General features: G+C 35.3%; 1 protein-coding gene across 4 annotated transcripts in view; it reads right to left on the minus strand.

Annotated features, from left to right (window-relative positions):
* Window positions 1-4,325: 4,325 nt before the first annotated feature.
* NLN (neurolysin) overlaps window positions 4,326-19,092 on the minus strand; it is a 37,253-nt gene continuing 22,486 nt past the window's right edge. For 2 of the 4 annotated variants that reach the window (XM_075138300.1, XM_075138299.1), the window contains exons 7-12: window positions 18,528-18,663; window positions 15,941-16,307; window positions 14,385-14,586; window positions 11,042-11,228; window positions 8,918-9,054; window positions 4,328-5,532 (exon numbers count right to left, since the gene is read on the minus strand). In XM_075138300.1, coding sequence (XP_074994401.1) covers window positions 5,401-5,532; window positions 8,918-9,054; window positions 11,042-11,228; window positions 14,385-14,586; window positions 15,941-16,307; window positions 18,528-18,663 — 1,161 coding nt within the window. In that variant the 3' untranslated portion in view covers window positions 4,328-5,400. Of the gene's footprint in view, window positions 5,533-8,917; window positions 9,055-9,532; window positions 9,662-11,041; window positions 11,229-14,384; window positions 14,587-15,940; window positions 16,308-18,527; window positions 18,664-19,092 lie in introns of all 4 variants that reach the window. The other 2 variants (XM_075138298.1, XM_075138297.1) reach the window with 2 other exon arrangements.

Below are 19,092 nucleotides of genomic sequence, written 5' to 3' on the forward strand. Positions count from 1 at the left end.
ATTACTGGCCTCTACTGATCCCTGAAGCACTTAAATCACTGTACCTGTTCAATGGTAATTCTACATGAACAAGTACTCTCTGAGAACAGTTAGCTGTTCTTAATCCATTTTACATATTGTCTATTGATACCACATAGTGTTATTTCGAATGAAAATATACAGCACTAAGTCAAATACCCCTCACATAAATCCCTCTACAATCAGTTTCATCAGGCTTGTAATGGCCACAAATTATTACATCAGGCTTCTCTGACAAAACTTGTTTTTCATAAAATCACTTGCACTGTATGAATTACACTCATTGTTTAACAGAACCATATTTATTCTTTCCCACTGTTTTGCTTGAAGACAGATTTCAATCTATGTGACCAATAGTCACCTATTTGCTCTTTGAACACTAGAACTCATTAGCACTGTTCTAGTACAATGGCATATTCCTGGTATCCCAAGATTAACAGCACTGGGAAAAAATCCCGCACCACCAATTCTTGTAGATTCGTAGAGTGCAAGTTATTCAATCCTACTCATGTAAAAATGTTTACTCTTAGTAGGTGTTGCTTAATATCCTCCTCACTTAATAATGGACTGGAAAGTATCCCATTGTTCTCATATGATATGATTACATCATGTTGCTTCTTTCTAAATGCAGAAGAGAAACAGTAACTAAAAATGATCTTTTTTTGTCATTTGCAATATTAGCATTTCCATCTACTAAAGGGTCTGTAACACAAATGGGATTTATTATTTCTTAATACATTAAGTTATACATCTTATCGGCTATAATCCTTTCATCCATTTTTTTTTCTTGACAGTCTTAGCCTTCTTTATAATTTTTAACACTTTACAACACCTCATTTTATAACTATTTCCTACTCTGGAACCCCACTTCTGTTTTGTTTATTTTTAATTGCTGTTTTACTGGTGAACAGATTGGTTCTTAGTCAGAATTGTTCTCAAAAATTTTTAAGTTGTGAAATTGTGGGATTTTGGCCAATTGAATTGTAAAGACATACCACTTCTCATTCACAATTTTTCTTGCAATGATTTTACTCATTGGTTCTCTTAGCACTGGTATCTTTAGCCTTTTTAATTCATCAGAAGTACAGTGCAAGCAAGTATTGATTGAGTCTATCCTCTGTGAATCAATACTGAACAAAATTAGGTCATGATTATTGGTTTCTAGGCAACCACTAACTTCCCATTCATTTAATTGATTTTTCTTTATCTATTCTAATTAGGTCTAACATAGATTGATTGTTGTTTGGTACCATGTCTTTTGTACTATCTACACTTTTTACAATCGCTAATAATGATTAGCTATACAGGATTTCCAGCATAGGCCCCACAAACTGAGCTTCCCCCATAACATCGCACTTTTTTCCTTCCACCATGGGAAACTATTAGTTAAAATACATTCATGAAGAAAATAGTGGTGAAACAAAAATTAATCTCCAGATGTCAGGAAGAAGCGCAAGTATTGAAGTAACAAGCTGATGCATAATCTTATGTTCTTTGGCATGCAAATAAAAAGATAAGAAATCTATCCATAGAAAAGCATGTCTTGTTTCATAAAACAGTGAAAAGCATTCAGTAGCCTTCCATAAATCAGTATGCATTAAGCTACTGTCTTTTTCCTGCTATCTGCCTCTGACATCCACTCCAACCCTTCTACAACTATTGTCAAAACACCCTTCTCCCATTTCATCCTTCCAGTTACTACTGGTTTTCTTCCTTTTCCATTGACTTGTGCTACCACATAACCTCCTGATGTCTAGCCTCTCTAATCCCTGTCAGTAACCACTCGCCACGCAAACAGCTCTACACTTCTGGAAAACCCCTCCAGGAGTCTCCATTTAACTCAACTACCCCCACTACTTCTGAAGGTATTTTGAAATTGTTTCATTTTTCAGAGAGAAAGCTGAGATCCTGACCTTGTGATTCACTTCTTGTTGCAGTAATTTTACTTCTCCCATACCAAATGATACAGCCGTTAGAATTAGCTCCTGCCTGATTATCTGTTAAAACAGGATTTAACAAAGTTGTTTGTCAAACAAGGTCAGTAGTTGACTGACCCTGATTACTGATCAAAATGAGGAATTGTTTTTTCTGCATTGTTGTTATATTAATAATAACATACAACAGAGAACTATTTATATAGGAAAACCAACCAACCTCCCGAGTCTCCCATTTTACCCCTTCCCTTTCATTTGACGCTTTTGTTGTGAAGCCAGCCAAAGTCCAATTTGAATTTCTGACAGAGGAAAAAAATTAATTCTAAATGCAATGAAATTCTAAAAACCTACATTACTAACTTGAAAAGGCAGCTGTTTGTTACAGACTAAGATTGCAAGTTACTTTTTTATTTATTACAGTGAATGCTTAAAGTTGGGTTGGAATAAACACAGGCTTTTGCTGTGTTTTGAAATATAATTCAGTGGATGCATGGGTCTAGCAACTCTAGAATAGGCTGGGTTTTGCCAGATACCTACCTCTTGGCACATTTGAATGTATGTGATTGTTTCTGTACAGTGTCAAGACAATTAAGTCATATTTCCAAAACAGAAGAAGCATTCCCTGTTTTCTTGGGGCCTTTATGCCACAGCCTTGGAATAGTGTCCGAATAAATTGTTTCCCATACAGACAAAGTTTCATGTCTATGATGGAGAGCTGCAGAAAAGAGATCTTTCTCCAGGTTATCTTTTCCATTCCAAGATCAGGTCTTTACAATAAGAAATGTGAACATGAATTTCACAGAGTCATGGAATAGTTTGGGTTGGAAGGAACCTTTAAAGGTCATTTAGTCCAACCCCAATTTGATTCAGAAGGCTCTATGAAGCCAATATAAAAATTAGCAGATAAGTTTGATATGTTATCACATTAAGATGTTTCAGAAGTACTTCAGAACATACCCATTAGTCTTCTGTGTTGAGTGCAGTTTTAGCCATAAGATGATCTGCCTTAATTATTGCCTGATGCAGACTGAGGGAACTGGCTTCTACAAAAACAAATTACAAAAAATCCTATTCTTTCGGACAGATATAGAACATAACACTTTCATTTGTGATCACAATGTGGTTTAGGTTTTTTTCTCCCCTACACACATGGATATCCAGCTGATGCTAACATAACTGTACAATCATGTAGGCATTCTCACATAAATGTAATAGCAGACATTCTCCCGCACTTCAGTATCTTAGTTACTATATACTGTATAACACACACATCCTACAGAACAGGAAAACAAACAAGCCAATTAAATTATTATCATTAACATCAGTACCATCCTAAATCTAACTTTTAAATCATCACATAACTTTTTATCATCACATATTTTTGTTTATAATTACTACATTTGCAATTATCTACCTTGATCTGAGACTGCTGGTTTATGCAGAGAAAGGTCTCCCTCATGTGGAAATCTGCCTTCCAGCTGTAAAATAAAACTGCATTTTGCTTTTCAATAAAGGTTCCATTGCTTAGATTTGCAGATTCATTTTTTGAAAGTATCACTTAGTATATTTTGTACAACATTTTATTTCATTGGAGCTATCATTATAGTGTGAAAGGAAAAAACCTTTGATAAGGTAAGATAGCAAGAATTTAAACATATTTAAAAAGTAAGTAAAATACTTCCAAATCCAGTCAGAATGTAAGGGAAATTAATCTAGGCAAAATTCACAGGTTTTAAGATAATCTTGCATCCATCAGTTTCCTCAGCTTTCCTTTATAGCTGTTCTGAATACTGTTCAAGATGTTCTCATATATGTGATTTTCATGTATTGCCTTTTCATGATCCAGCAGAACTGGGGTCTAAAACTGTAATTGACTATGAGAATTAGAATTGACTTAATTATGTGGTCAGGTAAGACTACATAGTTAATATGTTTTGGCTACAAATATTTACGTTTCCTCACATTCGTAATAACTAGTGTGGTTCAAAAATAAGTCCTGTCAAATCTTCCATTTCAGAAATTAATTAAGCTCTTTTTCCCACCCAGTTTAAATGCTTTAAAAGAAAACCACACAGAAATAAAGTTTCAACTGAACGTTCAAAATTGTGGTCTTTTTCCCCCTGAAACAGATAGATTTGACCCAAAGTGAATGCTTTTGGTTTTCTTTTGCTAGAAAGGAAGTCTTTTGAATTGACCAGGCACATTTTCTTACTTTGCAGTTGAACAAACAAATAAAAATACCAACCATGTTTACAGCTATGGTTCAAATGTCTAAAATATATTAGCTAGTAACCAAAATTAAACTTTTTCATATACAAGTTGTAACACCAAAACCAAAGTAAGGTGTGATATCTAAAGACAGGAAAAGTGCACTTGGATTAGCAGTTTTATTTGGGTGGTGTAGAGCTGGCTTGTAAGACTCATTTTTCCTCATCTTACAGAAAAACTGCAAAGTAATTCCTCGATTACGTTCACAGTCCCACAGCTGAAATCATTAAATCTATGAAGCTTTTTTGTAGCCCCCGCATGCCACATGGGAAAGCAATAGGAAAATCTTGGATTGACTTTTACCATTCACACCAGAGCCATCTTTTTTCCTTTCTTCCTTATATGTATCTCAAAATACTTCACAAACCAACTGAAACCATTATAATTGCTCAAGTATAACTTCTCAGAGCTGGTGTTGATATAATTTGGAAAACAAAGACCTGATCTAAACATTAACAAAAAAGAAAAAGTGGTGGAAGAACTGCCAAGGTCATAGATTTTGGCTGGTTTTCCTCAATGAAGTGAAGAAAATGGTAGCTCAAATGGTAGGTTTTTTTTTCTTTTTAGTTATACTGTATAAGTTTATGAATGATACAAGAATTTAACATACATCAGAATGAAGTCTAAAAGTATCACACAAGTATCCCTGCTGTAAAGCTGTCTGGGGCAGGTTCTCAGTCTTGAAATTTGCCAGGAAGCTTGACTGAACCCAAACCATAATGAAATCAAACATACTTCCTCTCCATCAAAGACACTGGTGAGCCATCAATATAATAGAAGAATACAGAATAAGAATGAATCTGTTTCTTTTATTGCCGGTAGTGTCCTTTTTTCCCCCTCCAGTTTTAAAATTCGTTCACAAGACATAGTTTAAGTGCATCTATTAAAAGACAAACAAGGCATCATCTCCCCATACTGATTAGTATTATTTCATAACAATTAGAAAAAATTACCATCCAAATTCCTCAGCTTCTGCACATTTCAGATTTTTTTTCCCTGATGTGTTGAATTTTGTAGTCCTATTCAATTTAAAAAAACCACATTTTTATTTATACAATTAAAAAAATCATCAAAAAGTGATCCAATTTCCCTAGAGTGATACATAGCTAAGATGTGAAATACACTGACATTTCCAGCTCATTCCATACTTACATGCCATTACAAAGGAACCATAATTTTACTAAACACATAATCCCTTACTCAATAGGAAAGCTCTCTGGCTTGGTTTACGCTCCAAGAAATTTTGTAGCATATCCATCCCATCCAAAGATCCTCCAGGTTTCAAAATGAGGTTTCTGTATTTCATCCCAGCCTGATAAAAGGTAAAGCACAATGTTAGTATTTCTTATCTTGTGAACTGCCTCTTTTCTGTATTTGTTGCGTATTTAAAAATCTACTCATGATTAAACACCTTCCCTCCTTCTAGATTTTCTTAATACCAAATCAGGATACACCACAAGTATAATTTAGATTTGCTGGAAGAACTCAAGAGAGTAGAAATTTAACCTATTCTTGAAGAAATAATTTTTCTTGTGATTTTACATTGTTTTGGAAGCTACAATCACAACTTGTCTAGAAGACATTCTATAACGCATAACACATGCACAATCTCCACACAATCTTCAGCGATGGATTATCCCCGTGACTGACTGGCAGGAAACAGGAACCTAACATCCATTCTTTCTTAACTGATGATTTCTTTTTCTTTAATCTCTGTTTGGAGAATAGAGATGCCAGTTCAGAGATAGATAGATATAGCATTGAGGAATGACATGACAATATACACATATTATATACATAGTAGTATATATAATATATACAAACACATCTATCTCCCCTATTAAAGTATCTTAAAGTAAAAGAGACTTAACTCTGGTTTTATTTTCAGGAAGAAACATTATTACTTCGGAAGGAATGGATTCCTTTAAAAAGAATGAACCAAGCTTCTGAGACAACAGTAAGTAATGAGGACTTTCTTAACAAAAGGTCATATTTTAAAGAACGTATCTGGAGAATTTTGGGCTTCTGAGACATGACTATCAATGAGAAAATAGTATTTTGCATGCAGATGTCCCAGATGCTTCTGATATTGAAGAAAACAATGTTCTTCCTTTTAGTCACTGTATATACACACATATACTTCCTCTACATGTCAAAGCTATGAGATTACAGGACCACACCACTTCCTGACAGCTGTACTGCAAAAACAAGCATAGGTCTTTTTAACTGGTGGACTTCCATGACTTAACAGCATTATCAATCGCATTGTCTGCATTACAGCTGGAAAAAACTAAAATGCAAAAAAAAAAAAAATTCACTGAAGCATTGCTTATACTTCACTATTTGTGTTAGTTTCCTGAACTATGAAGATATTGTTCCTTGTAGTTTAAAAGTGTTATTTGAGTAGACTTGACTCTTTGCTGTTGCCCCTCCAGCACATTGCTCAGTTCTAGGGAGACCAGAGGTTATTTCAGATAATGTGCAAGAATTGAGGCGTATGACAACAATTAAGTTAGGGTTAAGTATTTGCTGAAGAATTTTTATAGATACAGTCTCTGAAACTAGTTTCTATAACTGTTGCTCAAAACAGGAAGAGAGGTTTTATTGTAACAGGAAGAGGTAAACCGAATTTCTAAAAGCCCCAGTCATAATACCATAACTGTTTTCCTTTCCTGCTGTTCTGAAGACTAATTTAAATCTCGATATAATGAGATATGAGTAACTACAAAAATCATACTGGTATCTAGTATTTGTTTATAAAAGATTTTTTGTCCCATTCTGTGGAACTCTGCTACACTTACATGTAAAGTAAATAAGGAAAACAAGTTGTAAGAGAACCAATTTGAGAAGATAGCATTGCTCGGAAGAGGGAGGGAAAATCTCCACAGTTACCCCTGAAGTTGTATCAGCATTCAAGCAAAGTGTGTGCGCGCACACATATGCTAGAGAATGAGTCACACACACACACAAATAATAATTTTTCTTCCTCACTTCTTAGCCGGGATAGCAGGCTTCACATTAAAAGAGGCACTAATTGCCTTTTAGCTGAACCATAGCAAATATTCACTCCTAGCATAATTAATTTATTCTCAAAGCCTCCCATTCACAAAGAAAACAAAATCCCCACAAAAAAATCAGAATAAAAGACACTTTCATCCCTCAGGACAAGTGAAAGTCACAGAGCAATTCTGGCAAACTATAGCTTAGGGTTTTGACTCTACAATCACTCAGAAAAGACTTTTGAGAGTAGGGAGTAAAGCTAAGAGAAAAAAGGTCTGTGATGACACGGAGGGGTGTGTGTGTGTCAGAACAGAGAACTGACACAAAGTCCCACAAGTCTGGCACCAGCACTCTTATCCATCTCTCCCAGCTCCTAATAGTTGAAAAAACCCAGCAAGTCTGACCCCTCCCCAAATGCCATTTTTAAGATCCGTATGAACAGTATTTTATTAAAAAGTTATTTTATTCTCTCGTTTAACTTGCCATTTCTTCTCTCCTGCTCTTATTTATGAGTGACATTCCCATTGAATAAGCAGGCATGCTTATTCTCACATGTACCTATCATGAACCACTAGCACTTCAAAATCAATCTTGACCCCCAAACTTTTCATCACATCTCCTCTCAAACTATTCAGTTTGCTGCTTTTCTTCATAAAACCCCTTTTGCATTTTATTGGCCTAACCACTGCCTCAGTTTTCTAGCCCCTACCCCATCTTCTCTTTGGATTCCTCTCTTTGTCCAGGTCAAAATCCAATCTTGTTTACCTTCTCCACCCTCTAGAGAGAGGGACAGTTCTAGAAGTTGTGGTTGCTGTGATAAGGAAAGGGAGGAATGAAGGCAAATTCCAGGAGAGGAACAGGGAAGTCAGGCACTTGCTACTCTCTCCTTTACTTCTCCCTTGTATACATTTACTGAAGGAAATAGCTAGAGCTGGCTGCTGAATCCAGGAGACAGAGAAGAGGATCAGGAAAACCGAAAGGTCCTTCCTGTGATAGAACTGCAGCATCTCAACTCACAAGTCTAATACTATAATCTCTGAAAAATAAAAAAGGTTGCCAGAATTGGCAGAACTACTAACCACATCACTCACTATCCTTTCTTTCTGCTGGAGGCAGAAGAGGCTGGAGAATTACACAAGGGAAAAAAAGCCCAGTAAATTTAGAACCTGTCAATGATTTGAACTTCAAAAGCCACTTGGGAGAAAAACTAAAGAAGAAAAAATTTGCAAGTTATACTGTACTGTGAAAGAGAAAGCTCAAAATAGACTCAGTTTTCTAAATAATAACTACATAAAAGTACCACACACTTGAGGTACTATTAATGGAAACAGAGCACCATTATCATACAGCTTTCACAGCAGAAGAATATGCATCTGTTCTTGCAATGGAGGAGTATGTTTTTTCAGTCTAAAATTAAAGAGGAAGGCAGTCAATGTGACACAATGTCTTAAAAGTGTCATATAATATTAAATATATGCCTATGTAAGGACTGTATTAAAATCCAAATGCTCTTGGAAATTTTAAGATTATTTTCTGAAGTAATTAAGTTATTATACACCTCTTTTTTTGTTGATCTGAACTTGATAGGTACAAAAGAAGTACTGAAGATATTATACCTATGGATCATGATTGCAATAAATGTGGTTTCAGAGACAAAGTGCAACAAAAGTCTTTAGTAAAAAGTATTCACCACCTACCTTTGGATTCATTATTCCTTCTTGCTTAAAGCAGCTATAAAAAATGTCCATGGAAAACACTTCACTCCACAGGTATCCATAGTACTGACCATCATAACCACCTGCTAGATGTCCAAAAGTAGCTGGCATGTTTGTTCCTTGAAAAGTAGATTAACATTAATTCATTTAGATCAAATGCAGTTATTTCTTTTATGTATACAGTACTTCAACTTTAAAAATAAATAATAAGGAATTTATATCAACTACTTTGAAACTTTTAACATAAAGGGTCTGAGTGTGCCTCAAAGTATTGGCCGTATTCCGTTGACTACTAAGGAAACTCAATTTCCCATTTTAGGCCAGTTGCACGTCCAACAAGGTGTGACAGAACATCTAAAGTGGTATTCACATCACGTCACTCTAAAATATAATCTGCAAGGGTTAAGTTTTATATTTACCTTAATATTCCCTCAGAAGAGATCATTAAAGTCATCCCAAGTTTCAAAGTAATTATTTCAGCTTCATAAAGTAGATTCTTTTATAAACAACTCGGGTTTTTTTGTATGCCAAGCATTACTGAGAAAGAAAGGCATGTTTAATCAAACCATCTGGACATGCTGTATAAAAGCTTCATACCTGGGGTGGCAGGAATTCCTAGAATCTCCACACAGTATTTAGCATATTCATCTGCTGGGTCAACTGATGGCTTTGTATGCAATGCCTGGTCAACTTTGCTCAAAACAATCTGACGGAGGGTTAAAAGGCCTAATTGGGTAATAACATTTAATTAACTAGCATCAAAGTAGCTGGAGTTTCTTTAGCACCTTTCAGTCAAGGATCTCAACATGCATCCTAAATGATTAGAATTTTAACTATAGAAAAAACTTGGAGTTAAGTCATTTCCATCTTCAGTTACAAAAAAGTTGAGAGGCATTTGATGGTTGGACTCGATGATCTTAGAGGTCTTTTCCAGCCTTAATGATTCTATGATTCTATATTTTTAATAAAGGAATTGTCATTATAAGCTCCATTTTTTCAAATGTTATTTTCCTGACAGATTAAACCAAAATAAAACAGATATTTTAAAAGCAAATTCCAGTATTTAAAATTATGTTTTCCGCTGTCTTCGATTCCAGTGTACAATTTCATTCAGGGCTTGTGCAGATGATAGTAAGTGTATCTACCCTAAGATACTTCAAAGAACAGCAAGAACTGCTGCTGCTGTAAGCTTTTTTGAAGAAGCTACAAGATATGAAACTTCACTCAAGACAAAATCCTTATGTAGCTACAGTGCCTGTACAAACCAGAAGGACTAGGACTTCTTGTTCAGGATAGGGAAACAGTATGAAATAGACAGCAGTGGCTTAATGAAAAATTGTACCATAAATGGGTAAGACTATTATATTGGGGGAGTCCTGATTACAGGGACAGAGGGGTGAGAGTGACAGAATAACAATGAGATGATAGGTAATGACATGAGATTACAATCTCGGTTTGGAGCTACATGGAAGGTGGTATAAGACGTAGAAGGAGAAGAGAATTGGGACCTTAATTTGAGATGGCAGTATATCTGCTGGGAAGGTAGAGAACTTAAGAGGACTTAAGGTTCTGGATTGAGAAGTTAAGAGGCTGTTTGAGCAATGCAGGGCTACAACACTTCTGTCTGGGATATGCTATGTATGTTCAGTAAATTTGCAACAGCTTTCATGTCCGTCAAGTGTCACGTGCAAATCACATGCAGACAATACATGTAGAAAATCTGATACTGTATTCATGCACAGCGCCTGCCCTGGGCTACCAGAAAAAAAGACAACAGAAAACCCAGGACCTTCCCGCCCACCCCCAATTTTAAATGAGCAAAGTTGATAGGTAAAAAAGTCACATGGAGAGGAATGCAAAGGTATTTTAGTCCTGTAGGTAGCCTGGAAAATCAGAGCTGCTACTGTTCCTGCAAACAGTGGTATCTGTCATCATAGCCTTTATTAATGGTGGTACCCACGCAAATAAACCCAGAAAGACAATGATAAGCATATGCACAGAAGAAAACGTAATGGGCTTGTTATGTTTGTCTTTAATATTTCACACCAATTTTTTGAATGATATATTTTTATACATACACTGTGGGGAGAGAGGGCAGAGAGATACCTGTATTAGCCAGTCTAGAGGCAGCAAGTTTCTCAAGGAGAGTGTCTCCAACATGGCTCTCATCTTTGTAATGTCTTGACATTTGTTGTAGTGGTTCTTTTTCCCACACCCAGTTCTCGAACATTTGTGAAGGTACCTCTACAAAGTCTGTTTCCACATTAGTTCCACTAAACCTAGCAAAATCAGTCTAAAAGGAAAAGGCATTGTATTAAATGAAAACAGAAGCCAGGATTTCTAGCAGAATATAAACTTTCAGATGCCAAAATTTCAGCGTTAATCACAGCAAAAGGAATAATTTGAACAGGTTAATAATAATAATAACAATAATAACAATAATAACAATAATAAATAAATATTATTATTATTGTTGTTGTTGTTGTTGTTATTATTATTATTATTATTTTAAATAAAGGAGGGCAAAAATTCAGAGCATAAGACTATTACCAAGCAACAAAATAGATTACTCGGTAGTTATTTACTGCATCCTCTACCAGTGTGAAACAGTAGTTCAGTTTTCTTAATATTATTGATTTTTACCTTTTAGGTTATGACAGCAATACAAATGTTTCCGCCTTATGACAATGATGATGATATACTTTGTAAATTGTTATTAAATTTTGTTATATTACCCCAAAGTAAAATAATAAACTCCAATTATACACTTATAAAATAGTTTATTGTATTACAGTCTACCGCACTGATTCAAAGATTTTACTTGACCAACTTATCCTGTTAAGATTTGATCTAACTGCCTTCATTCATGAGGCATATGGTTAATATATAGCACAATTTTTTGAGCCAGTAATCCACGGCCTGAAATAAATCAATCCTAGCAACTTTATCCATGAAAGGTCTCCAAATCTGACACTCAATCACTGATAAAAGAATCTTCCTTCTGAAAGCCAAGCATATTAGAACTTATTTTTTACTTTTGTATCGTCAACCATTTCATGTTTAAAAAGCCCCCCTGACACTAATTTTGAAGAAAAGTTTTGAACAGTTAAAAATCTTCATTAAAATATATTCCAAAGCCAAAATATTTCTGAAAAGAAACAGTCACTTTTTAAAGACAGTTGTTCAAGTGCCAACAGAAATTATTTGGTCTTACTCCACACTTGTCCTCTAATAAGTCTACTTCCTCTTGCCAACCCAATTTTATTGTTCTTCCCTTCTCAGCAACATTCTAACAAAACATTTCAAGTGCTAAAAGAAAAAGAGAATTCTCAGTTTCCCAAACGACCTCTCTAAGAGCTGTAGATATTCTTAGCTTCCATCCTCCATCAGTGAATAGATGCCCACAGGAGTACTGACTTTTGAACTTACTTTCTTGCAGGATTACAAAAAAAAGCATGTATAATATAGGACATAACATTGAACTGACAGCTGTGTCACATACATATATCTTCCTCTCGTGTCTTCAGAAGAACAGCAGAAAAGGAGAAAAACATTTGCCTTCATTTAGACTTGTGGGTTACTCAAATCCATAATTGTAACAGGCTGGCCCTTCTTACTGTAATTGCTGAATAGCAGCTATGAAGAAAAGCTAGGAGGCATCAGCTGGGAAGAAATGGTGACAGCAGTGGCTAGAGCAAAAGGCATGAGGAGTGCAAGAGTTTGTTGTCCTCCAGATATCCTCATTTACCCACACACAAGTGCACCACGCTAACAAAAAATATTAAGACATTTGGTTAAAGCTCTCCTTCCCTAACAGCATAAACAGGTCCCCTCCCTGCCCTGATATCTCACTTTACGGCAGACCCCTGGTACATTACAAGAAGTATCAGTCTCCAAAAGCTGACCTTTACCAGAAGCTCACAGATTCCCACCCAGTCCGATCCCTGCATACTCTTTAAATGTCAAGTTTTAACATGCTTAAACAAATCATTGTATGAAACAAGATAGTGCTTTGCACACACAAATGCCAGAGGACAGGATGTTCTTATGTGGGACTAGCAAGTTATTTGCAGATGTGCAAATAACAATTTACATAAAATACAATAGCAGTAAGCACGGTAGCTATGCACACAGAAACCACCTCAGCAGTGGGAAAGACAACCGAAAAGCAGGCCTCCCTGACCTGTGTGCAGTTCTGCAGCGAGTGAAGTATACATGCATTGGAATTGTTGGCTTGGGCTGCTGAGAAGGGGCTCTGCAACATCCAGGCACATCCTCATTGGTTATCAAAATTGTGGTCAATTTTGTACCAATGCTGAATATGTCTCATTTATAAACACCTTCTAGGCAGTTTAAAAGAAAGAACAGGTTTTATTTCTCAATTTTTGAGCTCAGAAACACCTGTCTTAGGGTGTAGATGATCAAATAATCATTATATTTTTACCTTCAACATGATGCAAAAATATCCAAGCAAATCTAGATACTTGTTCTGAAGTTTGCTTGAACGTCATTTGTTTAATTCTGGATTTAGTATACGGATTTCTATGACTTTGTTTCTTTATTCTGTAGTCCCAGTCTCTAGGATCAAGGTCAAGAATGAAAACCTAATGTGTGTCATATTTCTCTGATTTTATTATTTGGTACTTGTTTATAAAGCAGATGAAAGCAGTGCTACACAAAGTCTGGATTTGTATATAATTATGCAAAGTTTTTGGTGAATGAATACTGAGACTTGTTTCTCTCGGAAACATAAAATTTTCATTAGGCCAATAATAAATTTATCATCTGGCAGAATCAATTTTACATGTAAGTGAAAATGAAAACAGCAATTTTACAACTTTATTGACATCTTGATGCAAAATCTGCAGACTAGCTTCAGTTCTTTCTGGTCACTGTGAGAACTCTGACTGTCAGATAGGAGAGCAGAAAATACAATAGCTCAGGCAAGACCTGTTTTATGCTGTTGATGTCAAGAGTGATAGCTCTCAAGAGTACTAAACATCAAAACGCGGAAGGTGATCTGGATTCACAAATCATTTGCATTCCTAGGTACAGCAACCCTTTTTTGCTTCTAATATCTAGCATGCTACTAGAAGTAATGAAAAGCCCTCTGACAGCTGTAACAGAAGCCACCACTGAGTACCTTCTTTACCTTACACATGGATCTATTCACTGATCACAGGTACCTGCGTGGTGCAAATGCAAAAGTATATGAAAATGCAAAAGTTCCTATGAAAATGTTTTTTATAAGAAGGTGTATTCATTGCTGTAGTTTTAAATAAAAATTAAAAACAAACAAAAAAACTCCCCAACTTGCCACTTTAAAAAACAACCAAAAAATTTGATATATACTTTACTAAAATTAGAAACCACCAGAATAGACTTATACCTTGCTTTGAGATAGTGGAGAAAGAAATAAGTCTTACACTGGAATTGAAACATCACTAACCTGTGCACATATCTGATGCATTACATGACCAAATTCATGGAAGTAAGTCTTTACTTCATCATGTCGCAGCAATGATGGGCGATCTGATGCTCGTTTTGTGAAGTTGGTTACTAGAGCAGCTACAGACATCATTCTGCTGCCATCAGAGAGAAGACAGCCGGGTTGGAGACCAAAGCATGCTGCATGTCCATACTTTCCCTCTCTGTATAAGAAAATATATCAGACACTATCTTCAAACCACAAGCCTGCTCACCAGAATGGCGAAGCCTATTCAAGAACAGGGACAATCAATCAGTGTCTCTTTAAAGCATTACACAAAGAAATTACATCTTTTCATGACTTCTAAGACTGACGACGTTTAAGATCCTGTTAAGAGCACAAGGGGCAAAAAACCCAGTACTTAAATTGCATCAGTTTAAGATTCACAGCAGCATTTACAAGAACCTGATTTTCACTCAAATACTGAAAGTGTATATACTTGAGATGTCAATTCTATTTTAAACTGCTACTGTAACAGGAAGGACTAGGTTCTGTCCTCAGAAGCAGTATTTTTTCTTTCATTACAGGAGACAAAAGAATACAGTTTATTGCATTTTCAGTGTGATCCAGAAGTTTAAAGAAAAATGATTTTGAAATTACCTAAACCTAGGTAGTTAAGTCAGAAGAGTCTTACTAACAAATAGCTTCAGCAATTCACATGATATGCAGAAAGGGCAGAGCAGGCAAACAGGTGAAGGAGATAACATGTGCCTGTCTTAAAAAGAAGAATTTATGTACTATTGTATTGACTAACCTAATCTTCTTAACCCAGAGAAGCCTTAAATCAATTTATATTAAAAGAGGATATCAGCCAATTTATAAATTGCTAAAGAATATTTAAAAAAAAAACCCCAAACAGTAAGAAACAGTCAAAAAGGACTAGCTAAGAATAAATCACATCAAATCAGTCTAGTCTCCAAATCTCTGACAGAACACAGATGATGCTGTAAAGAGCTACAAAGAGAACTAGAGAGCTACAGAGATGTCTGGAAGTACATTTCAAGGTGTGCTCAATAGGAATCCATTCTGGGTCCTAATTTATTTGATATTTTCTTTAGCAGTCTGGACAACAGGGTACAAAATACACATATAAAGTGTAAAGAGGAACTGGGAGAAACTAGGAACACTTGGCAGATAGGAATACAATTGATCTGAACACACTGGAGTAACACTTCAACATAAATGAAAAGTAAAACGCTGTATTACAGTTAGGAAGGAGAAAAGTTCATATTGGCAAAAAATTATGGACAACTGACTAGACAGCACTACTACAGAAAATGAACAAAGTAGTCATGCTTCATAAACTGCATATAAGCAAGAAACGCAGTAGTACTGCAAAAAAAGAAAAAGTGTAAACAATCTGAAAACAGTCCAGAGGATAACTTAATGAAGGCAGTAATATTCTTGTCAGTGGGACAAATACTTACTTCCAAATGCATTTAATTTCAACCACACCAGCAACCCACCAAGACCAATTCCATTTTAAACACGTAAGTAAAACACTAAGTCATAATTACCTGGGGTAAAGGTCCAAATAGAACTGCCCCAACATTTCTCCTGTTGAATTATCCTTTACTGTATAAAGAGTAACGCTGTCGTGCCAAACATGAGCATTTTCTACTTGCTCAAATACAAGTCCCAGCAGCTTCTGGTAAATATTCAGTAAGCCTTCTGTAACAGCCTCAATTGGGAAGTATTCCTTCAGCTTTTCTTGATCTATAGAATACTTCAGCTCTTCTGTTTTGTTCATATAATAATGAAGATCCCATGCATTGATTCTTCCATCATAATCAAAGTTTCTTTCTTTACACTCCTTTTTCTTCAAATCTAGAATGAATTCTCTTTCTTCCTCAACCAATGGCTTTAGTTTCTTACTCAAATCATCTGAAACAAAGATTACCTTGAAATCAACTTCTGTGTTCCTTACTATAATGTGTATTCCTGTAAAATACACTCATAACTTCAAGCACACGCCCCAGGAATGGATGCTAGAGTTTTCCGTTTGTTGACTAACAGCAAGTAAACTGTCTGCTTTGTTGTCTTAATGAGTTTTAATTGCAGGCATGCTATAAGTAATACAGGAGTCCACATAGGCCTAGCAGTACTGTGAAGGGTTTTGGTAAATTTAGACTTTTTCAAAGACATCAGAGATGGAAAGTAACACTAGACACTTTTGCTTGAAGCCTTTGATTTTACCTCATGTAATCTCAGTTCTCTTGATGTGTTTCTGCAGAAACAGCCAAAGACTACAACTATTAGTTACTGGAAGTGCAACACAAAATTCAAACACTACTTTTTCTTTTCAAAGCATAATATGACCTACTTCTAGCTAAAGTCCTGTAAAAGAACAAGAGACTAAAGAGTTCTTACCTATACGATGGCTAGCTTCTAGACTACTAAAGCCACGGGATATTAATCTCTGTAATCCCAATTTTTTTCCAATATAGCTTTTCTTGGACAAGAAAGGGTCATAACACTATGAATCCAATATATTGAATATAAAATACTTAAGCTTACTGAATTTCCCATAAAGTACATACTGTACTTATGCTCTTCTAAGTATTTCTGGTCTACCAGACACTTTTTTCTTCCTTAAGAATTCAGGTTAATGTTCACTATTGGTATCTAGAGTGTAAAATTCAGGAATTGCCACTCCTGTTTCTAGGTAGGCTGTAAGGCACTTTATGCATTTACATAACTGAAATACTGTTTGCAGCTTGTATTATGCTAAATTCAGAATATGTCATAGGACAGAATGCTTTTCTTCCTAGCCACAAGATCGGCTTATGAACATTGATTTAAAACATGAATATATATGAACAAAGCAGAGCAAATCATACTGTCATGCTTGTAGCCAAGGATGTATCAAAATAACTAAATTCAAGCTGACAATTAATTTGATGAACATTCTCCCTCTACGAGAATTACCATGAAACATGATATTTATGAATAGAAAAGTATATGATCTCATGCTGTAAAAAATTAAATTCACAACAATAACTGCTAAATTATGAGGTGTGTCGGCTTCAAAACAAATGAAAAAACACAGTATTATAAAGCCCATTTAGAATTACAAAAATATAATTGATACAAAAGAGTCCAAAATACTTTAAGTAGACCTAAAAAAATCAGGTAATTCTAACATTTAATTATAAATCAAAATTAAGTGTAAGTTCATTGACAAATTATTTGTATTGCCAAATATGGAGCTGAGCTCACACTATAACAGAAGAAATGCGACAGAATTACAGGTGAAGGAAGAGGCGCGTTTGAACCTCTTTACTGATGTATAAACACAAAAAACCCACTACCACCAAACAGACTTTATTGCTGCACTAAATTATTTTGGGGGGTTTATTTCTACAATATATCAATATACAATCCTAAGTGGTGTTAGGACACATTAATAAAGGAACACATACTATTTTGTGGAACTACATAATTCCAGAAAGCAGATGTTAACTCTATGCACAAGAGTAGGCCCATTGAGGCCAATAGGACAACTATAAATTTGTAAACTGTTCAGTTTAAAATTTTCAAGATAGCTTTGTTTTCAAATCAAATTCCATTAGAGGGCTTTTGAATTCCAGTTTTAGTCTATCATTCCAGATATTTTTTAATTCAGCTTATGGAAGTTGCATCATCACATACTGTAATCTTTCATTATATTTAATGCAGTTGTATCAGAAACAGACACTAAGGCTACAGACGCACAAAAAATTGCAGCTAACCTAAGGGAATGAAAAGCTGCAACTGTGATGCAGCCTCTTGAACTGATAAAATTGCTTAGGCTGCACATGTTTTTCTGGTTCTAAATCAGGATAACTTCATTTTGGGGCAGAGAGAATATAACCACTTGCCTATATTGGCTGTCACAAAGCAGTTATTTTCAAATTTTTGTCTTGCGCTTCCTTGTTTTGGAGCAATTGCATTTGTACAGCTATGGTCTAAAAAAATACATGCCAGAACACAGGCAACTGAGAGTACCTTTTCTATCTGAACATGATGGACACTATGACCCAATTATGTATTTAAATTTACCTTGGCTGAGGAGTCATGTTGCCACACCAAATATAAAAGTATTGTTTATAAATAAGAACAAACCTAAGAAGGCTGTTACGTTATCCGTGCTCTTTGCAGTGTTTACCTCCAGGACAAAGTTGGCATGGGTATTATAACCAAGAAGCTCTGCTACTTTTGCCCTTAGTGGAAGCAATTGCTGAAGAATTTTTGTGTTCTCCTAAAAAATAAAGGAGGCAAATTTGTAAGTGAAACCAGAAAACGCATGTTATCGAAACAATTATCTGAATAGTACCTGTAATCATAAGAAACAGTAAACACTTAAAATGAAACACCTCAAGATATAAATATATAATAATGTAAGTTTAGCTAGATTCTTGTAATTTTTTTGTCATAGCATTTGATTGCAGGTAGCTAGTCTTCTAGTCAAACTGAGTCATTACTCTCCCTATTATAATTTATCCGTCTTAATTAATCAAATCATATATAATTTCCTTTTAGGATAATAAAAAATCTTTTGACTGTTGCGAAGACTTTATTTCCTTTATCAACTATTTAAATGTGAAATATAACAAGGAAATGGCTGACAGCAGGCTTAATTGCTTGTTAGTGGTGAAGACAGACTGCAGAGCTATTGTGCCAACATTCA

This window comes from Calonectris borealis, chromosome Z (genome assembly GCF_964195595.1).
Source record: "Calonectris borealis chromosome Z, bCalBor7.hap1.2, whole genome shotgun sequence".
Taxonomy (NCBI): Eukaryota; Metazoa; Chordata; class Aves; order Procellariiformes; family Procellariidae; genus Calonectris; species Calonectris borealis.